At 41.3% G+C, this 21,202-nt stretch overlaps 1 protein-coding gene across 12 annotated transcripts; it reads left to right on the top strand.

Moving 5' to 3' along the window:
* Positions 1 to 1,313: 1,313 nt before the first annotated feature.
* Positions 1,314 to 21,005, top strand: LOC123502394. 12 transcript variants are annotated; one of them, XR_006674007.1, is made up of 5 exons: positions 2,319 to 2,625; positions 17,964 to 18,298; positions 19,819 to 19,918; positions 20,323 to 20,505; positions 20,642 to 21,005. XR_006674007.1 is itself a non-coding variant. In XM_045251592.1 (3 exons), the coding sequence occupies exons 2-3, from the start codon at positions 4,651 to 4,653 to the stop codon at positions 5,111 to 5,113; spliced, it is 321 nt and encodes a 106-aa protein (XP_045107527.1). In that variant the 5' UTR covers positions 2,319 to 2,625; positions 4,481 to 4,650; the 3' UTR covers positions 5,114 to 5,151. The 12 variants fall into 12 exon arrangements, 2 of the variants coding, with proteins under 2 accessions (XP_045107527.1, XP_045107526.1); XR_006674004.1 differs by lacking the exon at positions 2,319 to 2,625 and adding an exon at positions 1,314 to 1,328 and having other exon boundaries at positions 19,819 to 20,505; XR_006674009.1 differs by lacking the exon at positions 19,819 to 19,918.
* The last annotated feature ends 197 nt before the right edge of the window (positions 21,006 to 21,202 follow it).

Raw genomic sequence — 21,202 nt, 5'->3', positions numbered from 1 at the left:
CTCTCTCTCTCTCTCTCTCTCTCTCTCTCTCTCTCTCTCTCTCTCTCTCTCTCTCTCTCTCTCTCTCTCTCTCTCTCTCTCTCTCTCTCTCTCTCTCTCTCTCTCTCTCTCTCTCTCTCTCTCTCTCTCTCTCTCTCTCTCTCTCTCTCTCTCTCTCTCTCTCTCTCTCTCTCTCTCTCTCTCTCTCTCTCTCTCTCTCTCTCTCTCTCTCTCTCTCTCTCTCTCTCTCTCTCTCTCTCTCTCTCTCTCTCTCTCTCTCTCTCTCTCTCTCTCTCTCTCTCTCTCTCTCTCTCTCTCTCTCTCTCTCTCTCTCTCTCTCTCTCTCTCTCTCTCTCTCTCTCTCTCTCTCTCTCTCTCTCTCTCTCTCTCTCTCTCTCTCTCTCTCTCTCTCTCTCTCTCTCTCTCTCTCTCTCTCTCTCTCTCTCTCTCTCTCTCTCTCTCTCTCTCTCTCTCTCTCTCTCTCTCTCTCTCTCTCTCTCTCTCTCTCTCTCTCTCTCTCTCTCTCTCTCTCTCTCTCTCTCTCTCTCTCTCTCTCTCTCTCTCTCTCTCTCTCTCTCTCTCTCTCTCTCTCTCTCTCTCTCTCTCTCTCTCTCTCTCTCTCTCTCTCTCTCTCTCTCTCTCTCTCTCTCTCTCTCTCTCTCTCTCTCTCTCTCTCTCTCTCTCTCTCTCTCTCTCTCTCTCTCTCTCTCTCTCTCTCTCTCTCTCTCTCTCTCTCTCTCTCTCTCTCTCTCTGTGTGTGTGTGTGTGTGTGTGTGTGTGTGTGTGTGTGTGTGTGAATACGTGTGTTCGTTTCTAGGTGTGTGTGCGTTCGTTTTTAGGTGTGCGTAAGCCTACATACAAGCGTGTTTTCGTATATATTTGAGAGAGAGAGAGAGAGAGAGAGAGAGAGAGATTCATTGCGAGTTTCAGTGTTTAGAGGAAAATCAGCGAATCGTTTCAGTCTCCGCTTCGTACCCAGAGTAAATATGAGTGCTTCCGTCGCCCGTCAGTCCTCAGTTCTACTTTAGCCACGATAGAGTGAGCGTGTTATGGTGTTTGGACAGCTAATCGCACCACAACTTAGGTCACCTCCGCCTTATAACAGTGCCACATCATTACTAACGTGCATTGGAGCCACTTTCCTGGGTTATAATAGTAATGAAATGCTGTGAGAAAGTTACAGTGCTGAAAACATAAGGGAAAACTGCATAACTTTCAAATAACATGTGCACTACACTACACTACACCGTGGATTATTTATCTTGGAGCGCTGCGGGTTGGTCAGTGTATGTCGTAGTCATGTTTCACTATCACCGCTACTCACTCACCCTCATCGTTGTGTTATCATTGTAAGTATGTTTCGTTATTTTGCTGTTTAGAGACTTCACCTTACTAATTTTCCCATTGGCGTGAATGTTTCCTCATGCTAGTTAATGCCATCCAGATCACAACTAAGTACATAATTACATAGCGATACATTACACCTATCAGTCACTTTCTATGCCTTGTTATAATGACAAATTTATTATCAGTTTGCCTGCAACTTAATTCATACTAACATTAACAATAGTAACAACAATACCAACAGAATCTCTCTCTCTCTCTCTCTCTCTCTCTCTCTCTCTCTCTCTCTCTCTCTCTCTCTCTCTCTCTCTCTCTCTCTCTCTCTCTCTCTCTCTCTCTCTCTCTCTCTCTCTCTCTCTCTCTCTCTCTCTCTCTCTCTCTCTCTCTCTCTCTCTCTCTCTCTCTCTCTCTCTCTCTCTCTCTCTCTCTCTCTCTCTCTCTCTCTCTCTCTCTCTCTCTCTCTCTCTCTCTCTCTCTCTCTCTCTCTCTCTCTCTCTCTCTCTCTCTCTCTCTCTCTCTCTCTCTCTCTCTCTCTCTCTCTCTCTCTCTCTCTCTCTCTCTCTCTCTCTCTCTCTCTCTCTCTCTCTCTCTCTCTCTCTCTCTCTCTCTCTCTCTCTCTCTCTCTCTCTCTCTCTCTCTCTCTCTCTCTCTCTCTCTCTCTCTCTCTCTCTCTCGAGAGAGAGAGAGAGAGAGAGAGAATTATCTATCATTTACTAAGAAGGAAGCTTCAAAATGTTACAACAAAATAATAATAAAAAAATCCTGTATTATTATAAGTACTACATGTATTATTATAAGTACTACACGGAAGGTAAGAATGATTGATAAAACAAATATATGCAGTTGTGTGTGTTTAACGGTTGGTTTGGAAGGAGTTAATATTGAGTGTGGCTAGTTTATATCCAGATGGTGGACCAGTGGTTAGATTCACCGGCAGCGTTTCATATGTTCGTTTGCCCTCAAATTGTTTTTCCCTTATCGGCAGGTTGGGGGAGGGGACGAGAACGAAGCAGGGTCAATAGCTCAGAATGACAGCTATACCAGTTTAACTCCAGACATCACGCCCGCTACATCTCACCTCTCCAGTCACCACGCCACTACGCCACCACCGACCCCTCGAGTCTACGCAGCCCGGTGTCCGTCTGTGTCTTGTCGTCGGGCGTGACGTGCAGCAAAGGCGGTAACAGCAACGGGAAGTTTTATCTACGTGATGGAGGTTTTTCGTGCGGCGAGGTGACGTGCCGCTGCTGTGAGATTAGCGGACCACCCCACCCCACTCTACAGCCACAGCACAGCGGAGAGGTTGGTGGTGTGTATGTAAATGAATAGTGTCGGTGTTGTGTGTGCGTTGACTTGCTGTGGTGATAGGAAGTTGTTAGTCAGTAAATTGAGGGTGGTTAGGAATGTTGACTGATAAAGGATAACAGGATATGTGTAGGATGTGCACTGTGTCTATTGGAAGGTTAACTATACGGTGTCTGTCTGCGTGACTATGTAGGATGTATTAGGAACTAACGGTACGTATGAGTGTTAAATTTACTTGGTTTAGTTGTCAATTAGGGGCGATGGTTCAGAATAGATTTTGGGTAATGACCGTGGCAATGAAGTGTTTTTGTGGTCATTGTAGTTGTGTAGGAAGAATTACGTTTAACCTCTTTCAGTACTGTGACGCATTTTCACCTTGAGGTGTGTGTACGATTAGATAATTCTATTGTTACAAAGCATGTATGGATGTCACAAGGTTAATGGCCTGTCTTCACTATTTTAATTCCTCGCGCTTGTATGAAATCACCAAATAGTGACAGAAGGAATATATGAAAACGCATCTTGGTGCTGAAGGGATTAAACGTGTCGCGTAACTATAGAACTCTAAGTTATATTTGAGGCTATAATGTTTCAGGTTAGTCATTGTGGTTCCCTCGTTATAGAATAGGTACCAGAATCGGCGAAAAGAATGAGTGGACAGGATTTCTTCACGTAACGAGGCTGGTGTTTCAAGGTACGTGCATTAGAGGCACGTGTTAGTATAACGGTAAGTGGGGATATAACCATAAAATTAGTTCTTGAAAGTGGTAGGCAGGCCTAAATCGTTAAGAGGTTCACGAGTGACGGTGGGGTTTTGTGAGTTTGTGAAGCTGTATAAAATCATCAAATAGTAACCAGAATGAGTACGGGAATGTGTAATGGTACTGAAAGGGTTAATCCCCACGTAAGTTTCTGAATCTGTATAAAATTGCCAAGTAGTAAGCATATAGCATGAATATCGTAATGTCACGGTACTGAAAGGGTTAGCTATCCATTCACTCGTTTCAGGCAGCACTAGTTAGCCTCCTAGAGAGAGAGAGAGAGAGAGAGAGAGAGAGAGAGAGAGAGATCTATCATTTACTAAGAAGGAAGCTTCAAAATGTTACAACCAAATAATTATAAAAAAATCCTGTATTATTATAAGTACTACATGTATTATAAGTACTACACGGAAGGTAAGAATGATTGATAAAACAAATATATGCAGTTGTGTGTGTTTAACGGTTGGTTTGGAAGGAGTTAATATTGAGTGTGGCTAGTTTATATCCAGATGGTGGACCAGTGGTTAGATTCTCCGGCAGTGTTTCATATGTTCGTTTGCCCTCAAATTGTTTTTCCCTTATCGGCAGGTTGGGGATGGGGGAGAACGAGAACGAAGCAAGGTCATTAGCTCAATGGCAGCTAGATCAGTATAACTCCAGACATCACGCCACCACCGACCCCTCGAGTGTACGAGTGATTGGGAGGAATGAAAGTGAGCGTGAATGGAGGCAAGAGGAGGCAGAGTGGAAACTGAATGCAGTGTGATAAGAGACAGAAGGGATGAATAAGTGGAGTGTGTGACCGAGTTACGGCACTATGAAGACGTGTAAGGAATGGTGGTGGTGGTGGAGAAACTAAGTTGAGACGAGTGAAAGGGTTTCAGCCAGTTTTAGGACGGACAGAGGAGGAAATGGTGTTAGTGAGTTAGGGCTTATTATGGATGAAATGAAGACGTGAAGGAAAGTGTGGTGTTGAAAATGTGTAGAGACGAGTGAAAGGCAGTGAAGGTGTGTTTAGGGCAATGTTGCGTTAGATGTAGGGATAATTAGTAAACAAGGTATTGCTGTTTTGTTAATTTTGTCCATTACAGGAGTTGACTATCCGAAGGCCTGACTCGCAGCGGCAATGAGCCTCGTGTACCTTGCATTACCTACGCCACCGCCGCAAGATGAGGGAAGAAGAGCTGTTTGGTAACCATATTAGGGCCCATATCACCCCCCGAAGCTCATCATGGGTGTAACCACCTAGAACCTGGGTATCATGGTGACACGTAGGTAACTTTAAACCACTCGACAAATGGCATTGTTTTAAGGCTCACCACCTTATTCACTACGCCACCGCCTAGTGTGGCATGGTAACAGTGTGGCCTGGTACATGTGAAGGTAATCGGTTAATTTTTTTGTCCATTACAGGAGTTGGTGATCCAAAAGCCGCCCCACAGCCGCTACTGCTACTCGGAGGGTTTCTGCCTTGCATCGGGCCTTCACACGTGCCGCCGTCGCCGCTACTGACAGGGATTTCGCCTCGCTGCGGCCTGGCAAACACCACCTACGTCGCCGCTATTGACACTGAGGGACTTCGCCTCGCAGCGGCCTGGCAAACACCTGCTACATCACCACTACCGCTGCCGCCGCCGTCCAGTGAGAGATTCATCTCTGACATCCTGCCATTCAACGCCTGCTGCCACCACCACCACCTCCTTATGGTTCTGTCACTGTACTGAAGCTGTTGTCATGATTGAATAATAAATTGTGAAGAAATCTTTATGGTTTTGGTGAATTTCCTTTCCTGGGAAATATTTGTGGGTGGTTTCAGGCTGGCTTAGGTCACACTACCTGACCCAATATTGCCTCCATTATACCACTCACTCTAAACAATAAATAGCCAGAAAAAAAAAAAAAACGCGATAATTTCACTTATCATAAGCAGACAAGACAAAAAAATTGAGAAAAAATATTCTGCAAGTGGGGAAAAAAAAAAAGCAAGATAAAATGAAAAATGGTCCAAAATTACTACTATAAAAAAAAAAACGGCAAAAAATGAAAAACAAAAATGGATTTTTTAAATACTGCAGGCCAGAAAACTGCAAAAATGGTCAAAACTGGCAAAACAAAAAAAAACTGGGTCAAAAACTGGCAAAACAAAACAAAACAGGCCCTAAAACTGCAAAAATGGTCAAAACTGGCAAAAAAAAAACGGGCCCTAAAACTGCAAAAATGCAAAAATGGTCAAAACAAAACAAAACAAAAACCCCAAAACGGGTCAAAAATGTACTTAAGTCGAAAATACTTAAGTCGAAAATACTGAAAGAGTCTCCGAGATAAGGCAGATCCATATTGGAGTTAAAATTAAATGCAAGAGTCTCCCTAGACTTTTTTATTCAACAATTCTTTACATTATTAAACAAAACATACAAAGAATACAGTGAAAAGTCTACACAAATTTTCAACTATACACAAAGTATAAAAAAACAGTGAGCAAAATCTATACAGAAAACTCTACACAAATTTTCAAAAAAAAAACACAAATTAAAATGAACTTAGTATAAAAACAATGAGTAAATTCTATAGTGAAAAAGTCCACAATAATTTTAAGTATAAAAACAGTGAACTCTACACAAAGTATAAAAAAACAGTGAGCAAAATCTATACAGAAAACTCTACACAAATTTTCAACTTAATAAAAAAAAACATTAAAAATGAACTTAGTATAAAAACAATGAGTAAATTCTATAGTGAAAAAGTCCACAATAATTTTAACTTAATAAAAAAAACATTAAAAATGAACTTAGTATAAAAACAATGAGTAAATTCTATAGTGAAAAAGTCCACAATAATTTTCAACTTAATATAAAACAAACATTTACAACAATTAACAATATAAAACAGACATTTACAACATAATATAAAACAAACATTTACAACAATTTACAATATAAAAGACATTTACAACCTAACAAAAAAATCTGCACAAATTTTCAACTTCACAGAAATTTTAAAACAATTTTCAACTTCAGAAAATGTTTTCAAACAGTTCTTTCATGTTAACAAATATTCAAAGATAAAAATGTTTAGTTTTGAAGAGACAGTCTTACAAACAAACTGTTTCAACAATCAGAGAGAGAGGGATAACGGAGAGGAGAGAGAGAGAGAGAGAGAGAGAGAGAGAGAGAGAGAGAGAGAGAGAGAGAGAGAGAGAGAGAGAGAGAGAGAGAGAGAGAGAGAGAGAGAGAGAGAGAGAGAGAGAGAGAGAGAGAGAGAGAGAGAGAGAGAGAGAGAGAGAGAGAGAGAGAGAGAGAGAGAGAGAGAGAGAGAGAGAGAGAGAGAGAGAGAGAGAGAGAGAGAGAGAGAGAGAGAGAGAGAGAGAGAGAGAGAGAGAGAGAGAGAGAGAGAGAGAGAGAGAGAGAGAGAGAGAGAGAGAGAGAGAGAGAGAGAGAGAGAGAGAGAGAGAGAGAGAGAGAGAGAAGAGAGAGAGAACAAGACAAAAACAAATAGTAATAATATACATGAAAACAATACATTTTTAAAACAACATACACACATTAATCTTGTGCCCTCCACACATCCTTGCTAATATCAATGAAATGGTCTAATGGTACAAAAATCTCAAGGTAAAAATTTGTCCTAGTACTGAAGGGGTTAAAATAGTGAAGACTGTGGTCATTAATCTTCTGACCACCATAGACCCTTGCTAATGTCAATGAAATGGTCTAATGGTACACAAATCTCAAGATAAAAATGTGTCCCAGTACTGAAGGGGTTAAAGACCATTCATAGAAGCAATCTGCAGACTAAGATACACTCTTGATACACTCCTGACACCCTGACACACCCTCACCTCACTCACAAACACCTAAAAACTTAACAAACCCTTTCAAAAACCACAAAAAAGTGATTAACCTGCACAAACACACCTACACAGCACACTCTAAGGGTAAGTTCACACTACAAGCAGAGTGGAGCAGAGTGGTTGCTAGCGGCAATAATTTTGACATAGTTTTGGACATATTTTTTGTGGGTGGGCAGCCAGCGGCCCTCCACGACTCCACCCATGGCCAAGAAGGTGTCCACCAGTGTGAGCCTTTATTGGTGACCTCAAAATGACAACCACTGACTAGACTGTGCATAGTTCTGGTACAATTTGACACTGTATTAGTAGTCTGTTGAGAAAAGTTAATTAGGTGATATTCTGAATTTCTGGTCCTATACATAAAACAAAAACACACTTCTTTTTTTCTACAGCTGTTCCATCCCTTGAGGAAAAACGAAAGGAAGAAGAGGAAAGAAAGAGAGAGAGAAAAAGAGAGAAGGAAGCAATATTCTGGTCCTATACATGAAAGGGAAACACATGCTCTTCTTTTTTTCTACAGCTGTTCCATCCCTTGAGGAAAAATGAAAGGAAAAGAGGAAAGAAAGAAAGAAGAGAAAGAGACAAGAAGAGAGGAGAAGGAAGTGATATTCTGGTTCTTTACATGAAAGGAAAACACAAACTTTTCTTTTTTCCACACCTGTTCCATCCCTTGAGGAAAAATTAAAGGAAAAGAAGAAACATAAAAGAAAGAAGGAAGAGAGAAAAAGAAAGGAAAAGGAAGTGATATTCAGGTACTAAACATGACAGGAAATCACAAATTCTTTTCTTCTTCCACACCTGTTCCATCCCTTGAGGAAAATTGAAAGGAAAAAGAGAAAACAAAAGAAAGGAGGAAGAGAGAGAGAAAGAAAGAAAAAACCACACTGTAAAGATCAATGAGCCACACACACACACACAAATTTGAAGGGATGACATATGAGGAGAGACTAAATGCTATGGATCCACCAACCATGGAGCAGAGAAGGAAGAGAGGGGATCTGATACAAGTTTATAAATTGATCAACGGAATGGATCAAGTGGATAAAGAGAAACTGATCCCGGGAGAAGAATATGACACTAGAAGCACAAGATCGCATAGCAAAAATTTGAGAAAGGGAAGATGTCTGAGAGATGTTAGAAAAATATAGTTTCCCACAAAGATGTGTTGAGACTTGGAACAGTTTGAGTGAAGAAGTGGTGTCAGCAACGAGTGTGCACAGTTTTAAAGAAAAATTGGATAGGTGTAGATATGGAGACGGGGCCACACCAGCATAAAGCCCAGGCCCAGTAAAACTACAACTAGGTAAATACAACTAGGTAAATACACACACACACAACTTTACCAACAAAATTTCACGTTCCTTTATAAATTATCATATTTTTTGTCATCCTTCCAGATAAACACTGAGGAGTTTGACACTATTTATTTATTCATTATTCGTATTATTTCTTTTTCATCATATTGTTGCCTGCCCGACCTGCTCTGTGGCTAAGAGGACACCCAGAATTCTTGTGTAAGTCACTCTGCTCTGCTTATTGAGTGAACACCTAAGCAGACCGCTCTGCTTCTAGTGTGAACATACCCTTACACACACACACACACACACTCCACCGAACCCTAACCCATCTTGCCCACTCCTACACAAACACAAACACAAACACACACACACACACACACACACACACTCCACCGAACCTTAATCCATCTTGCCCACTCCCACACAAACACACACACACACACAAAATCCACCCCAAAAAAAACACTTTCCAAATACACACACACACACACACACACACACACACACACACACACACAACACACACACACATTACAAAGTTGCAAGTCTGGAAAAGGAAATCAAAGAGTCTGGGGAGAAAACTTTGGGCCTTGCTGAAATTATAGATCAACAGATCATAGAAGAGAAGATTGCTGAGAAAGTTGTGAAGGTTATTAAGTCAAATGAGACATTGGTGAGGGAAACTGTAGACAAAAAGAGATGTGTGGTGATATTTGGTGTGGAGGAGGATAAGACACCGAGTAAAATGGAGAGAGAGAAAAACATAAGAAAAGGTGATAAATAATATCATTAATGTGGTGCAGGAGGAGGGAAAAGACCTAGTACAAGAAATAGAGGACTTCCATAGAATTGGAAAGTTCACAGGAGAAGGTATGAGGCCAATAAGAATCAAACTTAAGTCACAAAAGGATGTAGATGAATTGGTGGAGAAGTCATGGAGGCTAGCCCAGCAGGAAACAACAAGGAAGATTTGGTTGAGAAGAGATCTCGGTGAAAAGGAAAGAGAAATGTTAAATGAGTTGAGAAAGGAGGCTTTGAAAAAAATGAAGAGAGGACAGAAGAGGAGAAGAAAGAGTTTTTCTGGAGAATCTTGGATATGAGACTGAGGAAGTGGTTCATAACCCAGAAAAGTACAGCAAGAAAGGACTAAAGAAACTTACGTATGAGCGGAATGTAATGTATGTCAACATAAATGGAGTGATATCGGGGATTTTAGAACTCAACGATTACTTGAGGGACAAGAACCCAGATATTGTGGGTCTTACTGAAACAAAACTGAGAGAGGAGAAGACCTGATGATGGTTGGAGAAGGAAATATAATGTTTGGAAAAGAAATAGAGTAGGTAAGATGGGAGGAGGAGTGATGTTGCTGGTTAAAAAAGATATAAAGGTGGATCAAGTGAAAGAAGGTATGGGAAAGGCAGAAGTGCTAAAGATCAGAGCAGAAACTAATGAAGGAAAAAGAGGCACTACATAGTGGTGTACGTACCACCTAAGACAAATGCATGGTCAGTACAGGAATATGAAGAAATGATAAGTGATACAGGAACATGTCTGGAAGAAATGTTGGGTGGCTGTGAACGAACTATAATGATGGGAGATTTTAATTGTAAAGAGGTGTGTTGGGAGGACTGGTCAATGGAAGGATCAGAGACAACATGGGAAATACACTATTGACACTGGCAATGGAAAATGTGTTAACTCAGTGGGTCAAAGAAGATACTAGGTTTGGAGGAGAGGGAGCATCGTCAAGACTGGACTTGGTCTTTAGTACAGAGCCAATGGTCATTGAGGAGATGAGGGTGGAGTGCCCTTTAGCAAAGAGTGATCATGCAGTTTTGGAGTTCAAGGTGATAGATGAAGAGAAATCTAGAAGAAATGAAGAATATAAAGTGGGAAGATGGAATTATGCCAAGACAGATTTTGGAAACCTAAAGAAATTCTTTCAAGAGACAAATTGGATGAAATTCAAGAGTGCTAAGGGAGCAAATGAAAAGTGGAAGGAATTTATAAAATTATACAAAGGTGAGAAAAAATTTGTACCAATAAGACAACATAGAGAAGTTGGAAAGCAGGACTGGTTTAACGATAGATGTGAAAAGGCTAGAACAAGAAAAGAGGATGCATGGAAGAGGTGGAGAAGGAAAAGACGGATTAAGCAGTGGGAAAGTTACAAAAGAGCAAGAAATGAATATGTGTTGATTAGAAGAGAAGCAAGAAAGAAACAAGAAAAGGATATAATTGATAAATGTAAAGACCAACCAAGGCTTTTTTACAGACATGTGAACAACAACATCAAAAATAGAGAAAGTATTGAAAGTTTAGAAGTAAATGGAGTATGCAGTGAGGATCCCAGGAAATGGCAGAGGCTATGAATGGATGCTTTCGGAAGGTATTCACAAAGGAGACTGCTTTTGACAAACCACTGGTAATGGAACAGAAAGGGATTATGAAGGAGTTTCAAGTAACTGTGGAGGAGATCAAGAATATGATGGGGAGTCTAGAAGTGAGAAAAGCTGTGGGACCTGATGGGGTATCAGGATGGATTTTAAGAGAATGCAGGAGCAACTGGCAGAAAAAGTTTGTGAAGTAATTGATGCCTCATTAAGGGAAGGTGTAGTGCCCCAAGACTGGAAAAGAGCTAACATTGTCCCAATTTATAAATCAGGTAACAAGAGAGACCCATTGAACTATAGACCAGTGTCACTTACAAGTGTGGTAGCTAAGATGTGTGAGAGGGTGGTGAAGAATAGATGGACAGACTTCTTGGAGAAAAATGACATACTTTGTGAGTGTCAATTTGGTTTTAGAAAAGGGCGTTCATGCACGACAAACCTGATATGTTACTATTCGAGGGTGATAGATGTAATACAGGAAAGAGATGGTTGGGCTGATGGAATATATCTGGATTTAAAAAAGGCCTTTGATAAGGTACCACACCGGAGACTGATCTGGAAACTTGAAATGGTAGGAGGAGTGCATGGCAGTTTACTAAAATGGATGGAAGACTTTTGGTAGGAAGAGAAATGAGAACAATAATTAAGGACAGACCATCAGAATGGGGCTTGATGGAGAGTGGAGTTCCACAGGGATCAGTGTTGGCACCAGTAATGTTCGCGGTCTACATAAATGACATGGTGGATGGGGTGTCCAGTTATGTGAGCCTATTTGCAGACGATGCAAAATTGTTAAGAAAAGTGAGATGTGACAAAGATTGCGAACTACTCCAGGAAGACTTGGACTGAATATGGAAATGGAGCTGTACATGGCAAATGGAGTTCAACACGACAAAATGCAAGAAATTAGAGTTTGGCAAGAGTGAAAGAAGAATCAGGAGTATGTACAAGATAGGAAATGAAGACATAAAATCAGTCATGAAGAAAAAGACCTTGGGGTGACAATTACCAATGACCTATCGCCAGAGAGACATATAAACAAAATAATTGGAGAAGTATTGAACTTATTGAGGAACATAAGAGTGGCGTTCGTATATTTAGATGAAGAAATGATGAAGAAAATAATTACTGCAATGATAAGACCAAGGCTTGAATATGCAACAATACAGTGGGCTCCGAACTTAAAGAAACACATAAGGAAACTAGAGAAAGTACAGAGGGCTGCAACAAAAATGGTGCCTGACTTAAGAGATTTGACTTATGAAGACAGACTGAACAGAATGCAACTTCCGACCCTGGAAAACAGAAGAGAAAGGGAGACCTGATAGCAATATACAGAGTGATGATTGGCATGGAAAAATGGATAGGGAAGATCTGTGTATGTGGAATGAAAGAATGTCGAGAGGGCATGGGAAAAACTAAAATGGCCACTTATAGGAGAGATGTGAAAAAATATAGCTTCCCTCATAGAAGGGTGGAAGCATGGAATAGTTTAGACGTGGAAGTGGTCAACGCAAGGAATATTCATGATTTTAAGAAAAAGCTGGACATTAGTAGATATGGAGACGGGACAGTACGAGCATAGCTCTTTTCCCATATGTTACAATTAGGTAAATACAATTAGGTAAATACACACACACATGCACACACACACACACACACACACACACACACACACACACACACACACACACACAGCCTCACCTCACTTCAAAACACAAAAAATCTTCACATAAATATAAATTCACAGTATAAAACACAAACTTATTTCAAAACCCACACAAAAAAAAACTTTCCAATAACACACACACACACACACACACACACACACACACACACACACACATTCTAGCACCTTGCCACAAAAATTCAGTATTTTTATGAGGCCTTCCAAGACAGTGGTTCCCAAACTGGGGGTGAATCATCCCTTGGGAGCAGCTTAACAATTTTTTGGGGAGTAATGGAGGTGACAGAAAAAATAAATAAATAAATAAGAATTCTGAAAAATGAAGAAAACCTTGCAGTGCCTCCCATTACAATTACTGTTAACTTAGTCTTAGTGGGCAAAGTTGTAACATAAATAATTATTCTGTGTAAGGGGTAATGTGGTTGGTTAGTATGACATGTTAACCCCTTCAGTACTGGGACACATTTTTACCTAGAGATCTGTGTACCATTAGACCATTTTATTCACTTTAAGAAGGGTCTATGGAGGACACAAGATTAATGGCCACAGTCTTCACTATCTTAACCCTTTCAGTACTGGAGGACAATTTTACCTAAAGATTTGTGCACCATTAGACCATTTCATTGACATTAGCAAGGGTCTATGGAGGTCACAAGGTTAATGGACACAGTCTTCACTTTCTTAACCCTTTCAGTATTGGGACACATTTACCTTGACATTTGTGTACCATTGGACCATTTTATTGACATTAGGAAGGGTCTATGAAGGTCACAAGGTTAATGGCCACAGTCTTCACTACTTTAACCCCTTCAGTACTGGGACACCTTTTTACCCTGAGATCTGTGTACCATTAGACCATTTTATTGACATTAGGAAAGGTTCATAAACATCAGAAGATTAATGGTCATCATCTTCACTATTCTAACCCCTTCAGTACAGGGACACATTTTTACCTTGAGATTTGCATACCATTAGACCATTTTATTGACATTAGGAAAGGTTTATAGACATCAGAAGGTTAATGATCACAGTCTTCACTATTTTAAACCCTTCAGGACTGGGACACATTTTTACCCTGAGATCTGTGTACCATTAGACCATTTTATTGACTTTAGGAAAGGTTTATAGACATCAGGAGGTTAATGGCCACAGTCTTCACTATTTTAACCCCTTCAGTACTGGGACAAATTTTTACCTTGACATTTGTGTACCATTAGACCATTTTATTGACATTAGGAAAGGTTTATAGAGGGCAGAAGAATAAAGGCCACAGTCTTCACTATTTTATCCCCTTCAATACTAGGATATCTTGAGATCTGTGTACCATTAGACCAATTTATTAACATTAGGAAAGATCTATAGACATCAGAAGACTAATGGCCACAGTCTTCACTATTTTAACCCCTTCAGTACTGGGACACATTTTTACCTTGACATTTGTGTACCATTAGACCATTTTATTGACATTAGCAAGGGTCTAAGGAGGTGACAAGATTAATGGCCACAGTCTTCACTATTTTAACCCCTTCAGTACTTGGAGACATTTTACCTTGAGGTTGAGTACCATTAAACCATTTTATTGACATTAGAAAAGGTTTATAGACATCAGAAGATTAATGGCCAATATCTTCACCCTAAAAACATGCCAAATGGTCTTAAAATACCATAAAACATGCCAAACTTGTCTTCAAATGTCCTTAAATGTCCTTAAAAAAAAACATTCCAAACTGCTAATCCATCCTAACTGTTCTTCATGACTCCAGGTGTTGTCTTGTACTCTGGGTGTTGCTGATGGCTGTAGGTGTTGTAGAAGGCTTGTGTTGCATTGTGGCTTGCTTGGCTTGGCTTGGTGGTGCAGTGTGTCTCCTTGGCAACATTCAGGGACCATTGGCTTGACTTTCCTGTAATGATAGGTTTACATTGAGTCACCTTCACTATTTTGTAAACTGAACTGAACGCAACTCAACCCAACCTAACAGAACTCAACCTAACTTAACTAAACTGAACAGAAATTAACCTAACCCAAAACAACCCAGCTCAACCCAACCCAACCTAACCAAAGTTAACCCAAAACAACCCATCATAACCCAACCCAACTCAACCCAACCCAACCTAACCCAAAAACAACCCAAGTTAACCCAGAACAACCCAACATAACCCAACCCAACCCCAAACTAACCCAAAACAACCCAGCATAACCCAACCTAACCCAACCCTTTATCTTTACCTTTACCGAGGTGCCTGTCACGTGACGTCGGCGACCATGGAACACCATCCTCCTCTGTTTTGAGCCACTCTAACCCGATCCACAGTTGTCCAGCCCTCACTGACGTGTTTCACCAATGTGTCCATAAACTTGACCCTCTGTCTTCCTCTCGCTGGTTCCTTATACTCTCCCCAACAAGCATTCTCTCCCACAGTCCATGTCCTCTCAGTACATGGCCCACAAAATTGAGGTGTCTCCTCCTGATACTCTTCACCGGTGTTTTTTCCATTACTACTCTTCTCAATCCTTCATTAGTGATCCGTGCACTCCAAGGGATTCTCAGCATTCTTTGCATGAACCACATTTCTACTGCTTCTAACCTTTTGATCATGTTCTTCTTTATCGTCCATGTCTCAGAGCCATACGTTAATGTGGACCATACATAACGCTTGAGTATACGTTGTCTTAGAGTTATATTCATGCTAATATTGGTCATTATCTTTCTTACCCTTAAAGTACGGGGGTTGATTTACTTTCTGTCTGTTACAGCGAGGAAAAATCACACCTGTCAAAAATGCTAAAATATTCTTTTCCTCATAAAAGCATATTTCTTTGTGTTATTCTGAGTACAACGATATAGTTTTCAACATGTCATCACCTCTCACACCAAAGTTATTGCACGTCAAAAATTCATGGCAGAATCCGCTAAGAAATACCCCCAAGCTCAGATAACACCATGCTCTCTCTCTCTCTCTCTCTCTCTCTCTCTCTCTCTCTCTCTCTCTCATATATGAATTTGATGTAAAAGTAGGAACTTTTGCACTTTCATGTCATGAAAATGTGAACTCAGATGAAATGATGTTCAAAACAGAAAAATAAAATAAACCACATATTACAAATATTGTGGATTTTATAATAATTGGAATGTGGCAACTCTTCTTGGCAATGGGACTGACGTGACTTGGCCGACAAGCACAGTCCTGTAGAGGCAACCATGGGTGACACACACCAGCGCATTGTTCGAGGGGAGTATGTGAGGAGGTTTATGAACGTCGCTGTGAGGGTTGGCCTCTGTCTCCCAGATCACTATCAGAATCACTACTGGAGTCTTCACTTTCTTCTGTCTTAATAAAAATCACTGTCTTCATTTTCACCACTATCCTCAATGTCATTACCGAGTAACACTGACATAACATCACTCGGAGTACCGAAACCTAACTCCGGGTCACGGGATTGCTAGATGTTGCCTCAAAATGGGAAAAGATGACCTATGTGAGGGAACATATGTCTCCAGGCTCAAAGAGGTGAGTGAGAAAAGATGCCAGAGACTTCCACTTGCCCAAGGACCAACAGTGAGGGGGAGAGATTCAAACGTTTAGCGCCGAAAATCATGATTCCCGGAACGATCCCTGCTTCTCTGCACGCCACGCTACAATCATCCCGAAACAATCACCGAACGTTAAGGGTTAAACTATCTATGAGTGCTTGCAATTTTACCTCGGAATCTGCCGCTAAAACTGTATCGTCCGCATAATGTATGTTGTTTGTGTTTCTTCCCCCAATGCAAATTCCCTCCATTTCTTCCATCTCCTCCAAACATTTTTGTCCATACAACGAGAACAAGTCTGGTGAGAGTACGCAGCCTTACCACACTCCTCTCTGTATCTCTACCCATTCTGTGTCTGGTGAGAGTACACAGCCTTGCCACACTCCTCTCTGTATCTCTACCCATTCTGTGTTTTACACAGCCTATTTTTATTCTTATTGCTGCTTTTAGTTCTGCTTTTAGTTCCCAGTATAGGTTATTTATCATTCTTACATCTTTGCCATCCAATCCAATCTCCTTTAACACGTCAATCATTTCCTCCTGTCTAATCGTCTCAAAGGCTTTCTCAAAGTCCACCAAACACATGTATACATCTTTTTGCATTTCAACTGCTCTTTCTGTTACCATCCTCAGGCCAAATATTGCATTACCCTTTCAAAATCCATATTGCTCCCAACCCAATCTATGCTCTCAAACATGCCAAACTGTCTAAAATGCCCTCAAAACATGCTAAACTGTTTGAAAATACCCTCCAAACATGCCAAACTGCCTCAAAACCTTACCTAACGCAGCCCAACCCAACTAACCACACCACACACCACACCACTGACCTGCATAAGGAAGGGAGCCGTGTGGCCTCAGCGTTGAGTGGCCACCTCCTCTTGGGTCACAGTGAGGTCACAGTCCAAGGAGTCCTGCCGCAAAAGGTCAGAGGTCACACAGGTCACACTGGGATAGTAATAATAGTAAAGAGAGAGAGAGAGAGAGAGAGAGAGAGAGAAAAAATTATCTATCATAATCAATTATCCGTTAATGATACGTTTTTTTTTTTTTTTTAATATTGATTCGTTGATTTACAGACAGGGTTGACTTGGAGAGAGAGAGAGAGAGAGAGAGAGAGAGAGAGAGAGAGAGAGAGAGAGAGAGAGATGATTATTACCTATTATAATGAACTTCCCGTGAATGATACGTTTTTATTCTTTATTCGTTGATTTACAGGCAGGGTTCACTTAGAGAGAGAGAGAGAGAGAGAGAGAGAGAGAGAGAGAGAGAGAGAGAGAGAGAGAATGATTATTACCTATTATAATCAATTTCCCATTAATGATACGTTTTTTTTTCTTTATTCGTTAATTTACAGGCAGGGTTCACTTAGAGAGAGAGAGAGAGAGAGAGAGAGATATTATTACCTATTATAATCAATTTTCCGTTAATGATACGTTTTTTTTTTTTTCTTTATTCGTTGATTTACAGGCAGGGTTCACTTGGAGAGAGAGAGAGAGAGAGAGAGAGAGAGAGAGAGAGAGAGAGAGAGAGAGAATTATTATCTATCATAATCATTTACTGAGAAGGAAGCTTCAAAATGTTACAACAAAATAATAAAAAAAAATCCTGTATTATTATAAGTACTACACGGAAGGTAAGAATGATTGATAAAACAAATATATGCAATTGTGTGTGTTTAACGGTTGGTTTGGAAGGAGTTAATATTGAGTGTGGCTAGTTCATATGCAGATGGTGGACCAGTCGTTAGATTCACCGGCAGCGTTTCATATGTTCGTTTGCGCTCAAATTGTTTTTCCCTTATCGGCAGGTTGGGGGAAGGGGGACGAGAACGAAGCAGGGTCAATAGCTCAGAATGACAGCTATACCAGTTTAACTCCAGACATCACGCCCGCTACATCTCACCTCTCCAGTCACCACGCCACTACGCCACCACCGACCCCTCGAGTCTACGCAGCCCGGTGTCCGTCTGTGTCTTGTCGTCGGGCGTGACGTGCAGCAAAGGCGGTAACAGCAACGGGAAGTTTTATCTACGTGATGGAGGTTTTTCGTGCGGCGAGGTGATGTGCCGCTGCTGTGAGATTAGCGGACCACCCCACCCCACTCTACAGCCACAGCACAGCATAGCCACAGCACAGCGGAGAGGTTGGTGGTGTGTATGTAAATGAATAGTGTCGGTGTTGTGTGTGCGTTGACTTGCTGTGGTGATAGGAAGTTGTTAGTCAGTAAATTGAGGGTGGTTAGGAATGTTGACTGATAAAGGATAACAGGATATGTGTAGGATGTGCACTGTGTCTATTGGAAGGTTAACTATACGGTGTCTGTCTGCGTGACTATGTAGGATGTATTAGGAACTAACGGTACGTATGAGTGTTAAATTTACTTGGTTTAGTTGTCAATTAGGGGCGATGGTTCAGAATAGATTTTGGGTAATGACCGTGGCAATGAAGTGTTTTTGTGGTCATTGTAGTTGTGTAGGAAGAATTACGTTTAACCTCTTTCAGTACTGTGACGCATTTTCACCTTGAGGTGTGTGTACGATTAGATAATTCTATTGTTACAAAGCATGTATGGATGTCACAAGGTTAATGGCCTGTCTTCACTATTTTAATTCCTCGCGCTTGTATGAAATCACCAAATAGTGACAGAAGGAATATATGAAAACGCATCTTGGTGCTGAAGGGATTAAACGTGTCGCGTAACTATAGAACTCTAAGTTATATTTGAGGCTATAATGTTTCAGGTTAGTCATTGTGGTTCCCTCGTTATAGAATAGGTACCAGAATCGGCGAAAAGAATGAGTGGACAGGATTTCTTCACGTAACGAGGCTGGTGTTTCAAGGTACGTGCATTAGAGGCACGTGTTAGTATAACGGTAAGTGGGGATATAACCATAAAATTAGTTCTTGAAAGTGGTAGGCAGGCCTAAATCGTTAAGAGGTTCACGAGTGACGGTGGGGGTTTTTGTGAGTTTGTGAAGCTGTATAAAATCATCAAATAGTAACCAGAATGAGTACGGGAATGTGTAATGGTACTGAAAGGGTTAATCCCCACGTAAGTTTCTGAATCTGTATAAAATTGCCAAGTAGTAAGCATATAGCATGAATATCGTAATGTCACGGTACTGAAAGGGTTAGCTATCCATTCACTCGTTTCAGGCAGCACGTTAGCCTCCTGAAGAGAGAGAGAGAGAGAGAGAGAGAGAGAGAGAGAGAGAGAGAGAGAGAGAGAGAGAGAGAGAGAGAGAGAGAGAGAGAGAGAGAGAGAGAGAGAGAGAGAGAGAGAGAGAGAGAGAGAGAGAGAGAGAGAGAGAGAGAGAGAGAGAGAGAGAGAGAGAGAGAGAGAGAGAGAGAGAGAGAGAGAGAGAGAGATTTTATCTATCATCATTTACTAAGAAGGAAGCTTCAAAATGTTACAACAAAATAATAATAATAAAAAAATCCTGTATTATTATAAGTACTACATGTATTATTATAAATACTACACGGAAGGTAAGAATGATTGATAAAACAAATATATGCAGTTGTGTGTGTTTAACGGTTGGTTTGGAAGGAGTTAATATTGAGTGTGGCTAGTTTATATCCAGATGGTGGACCAGTGGTTAGATTCACCGGCAGCGTTTCATATGTTCGTTTGCCCTCAAATTGTTTTTCCCTTATCGGCAGGTTGGGGATGGGGGAGAACGAGAACGAAGCAAGGTCATTAGCTCAATGGCAGCTAGATCAGTATAACTCCAGACATCACGCCACCACCGACCCCTCGAGTGTACGAGTGATTGGGAGGAATGAAAGTGAGCGTGAATGGAGGCAAGAGGAGGCAGAGTGGAAACTGAATGCAGTGTGATAAGAGACAGAAGGGATGAATAAGTGGAGTGTGTGACCGAGTTAGGGCACTATGAAGACGTGTAAGGAATGGTGGTGGTGGTGGAGAAACTAAGTTGAGACGAGTGAAAGGGTTTCAGCCAGTTTTAGGACGGACAGAGGAGGAAATGGTGTTAGTGAGTTAGGGCTTATTATGGATGAAATGAAGACGTGAAGGGAAAGTGTGGTGTTGAAAATGTGTAGAGACGAGTGAAAGGCAGTGAAGGTGTGTTTAGGGCAATGTTGCGTTAGATGTAGGGATAATTAGTAAACAAGGTATTGCTGTTTTGTTAATTTTGTCCATTACAGGAGTTGACTATCCGAAGGCCTGACTCGCAGCGGCAATGAGCCTCGTGTACCTTGCATTACCTACGCCACCGCCGCAAGATGAGGGAAGAAGAGCTGTTTGGTAACCATATTAGGGCCCATATCACCCCCGAAGCTCATCATGGGTGTAACCACCTAGAACCTGGGTATCATGGTGACACGTAGGTAACTTTAAACCACTCGACAAATGGCATTGTTTTAAGGCTCACCACCTTATTCACTACGCCACCGCCTAGTGTGGCATGGTAACAGTGTGGCCTGGTACATGTGAAGGTAATCGGTTAATTTTTGTCCATTACAGGAGTTGGTGATCCAAAAGCCGCCCCACAGCCGCTACTGCTACTCGGAAGGTTTCTGCCTTGCATCGGGCCTTCACTGCCGGCCCGCTAACACGTGCCGCCGTCGCCGCTACTGACAGGGATTTCGCCTCGCTGCGGCCTGGCAAACACCTTCTACGTCGCCGCTATTGACACTGAGGGACTTCGCCTCGCAGCGGCCTGGCAAACACCTGCTACATCACCACTACCGCTGCCGCCGCCGTCCAGTGAGAGATTCATCTCTGACATCCTGCCATTCAACGCCTGCTGCCACCACCACCACCTCCTTATGGTTCTGTCACTGTACTGAAGCTGTTGTCATGATTGAATAATAAATTGTGAAGAAATCTTTATGGTTTTGGTGAATTTCCTTTCCTGGGAAATATTTGTGGGTGGTTTCAGTGAGTAGTAACCTCAGGCTGGCTTAGGTCACACTACCTGACCCAATATTGCCTCCATTAACCACTCACTCTAAACGATAAATAGCCAGAAAAAAAAAAAAAAAAACGCGATAATTTCACTTTTTTATCATAAGCAGACAAGAC

The sequence above is a fragment of the Portunus trituberculatus genome, chromosome 11, assembly GCF_017591435.1.
Source record: "Portunus trituberculatus isolate SZX2019 chromosome 11, ASM1759143v1, whole genome shotgun sequence".
Classification (NCBI taxonomy): Eukaryota; Metazoa; Arthropoda; class Malacostraca; order Decapoda; family Portunidae; genus Portunus; species Portunus trituberculatus.
The sequence above is the reverse complement of the archived record's forward strand: the minus strand, read 5'-3'. Positions and strand labels throughout refer to the sequence as shown.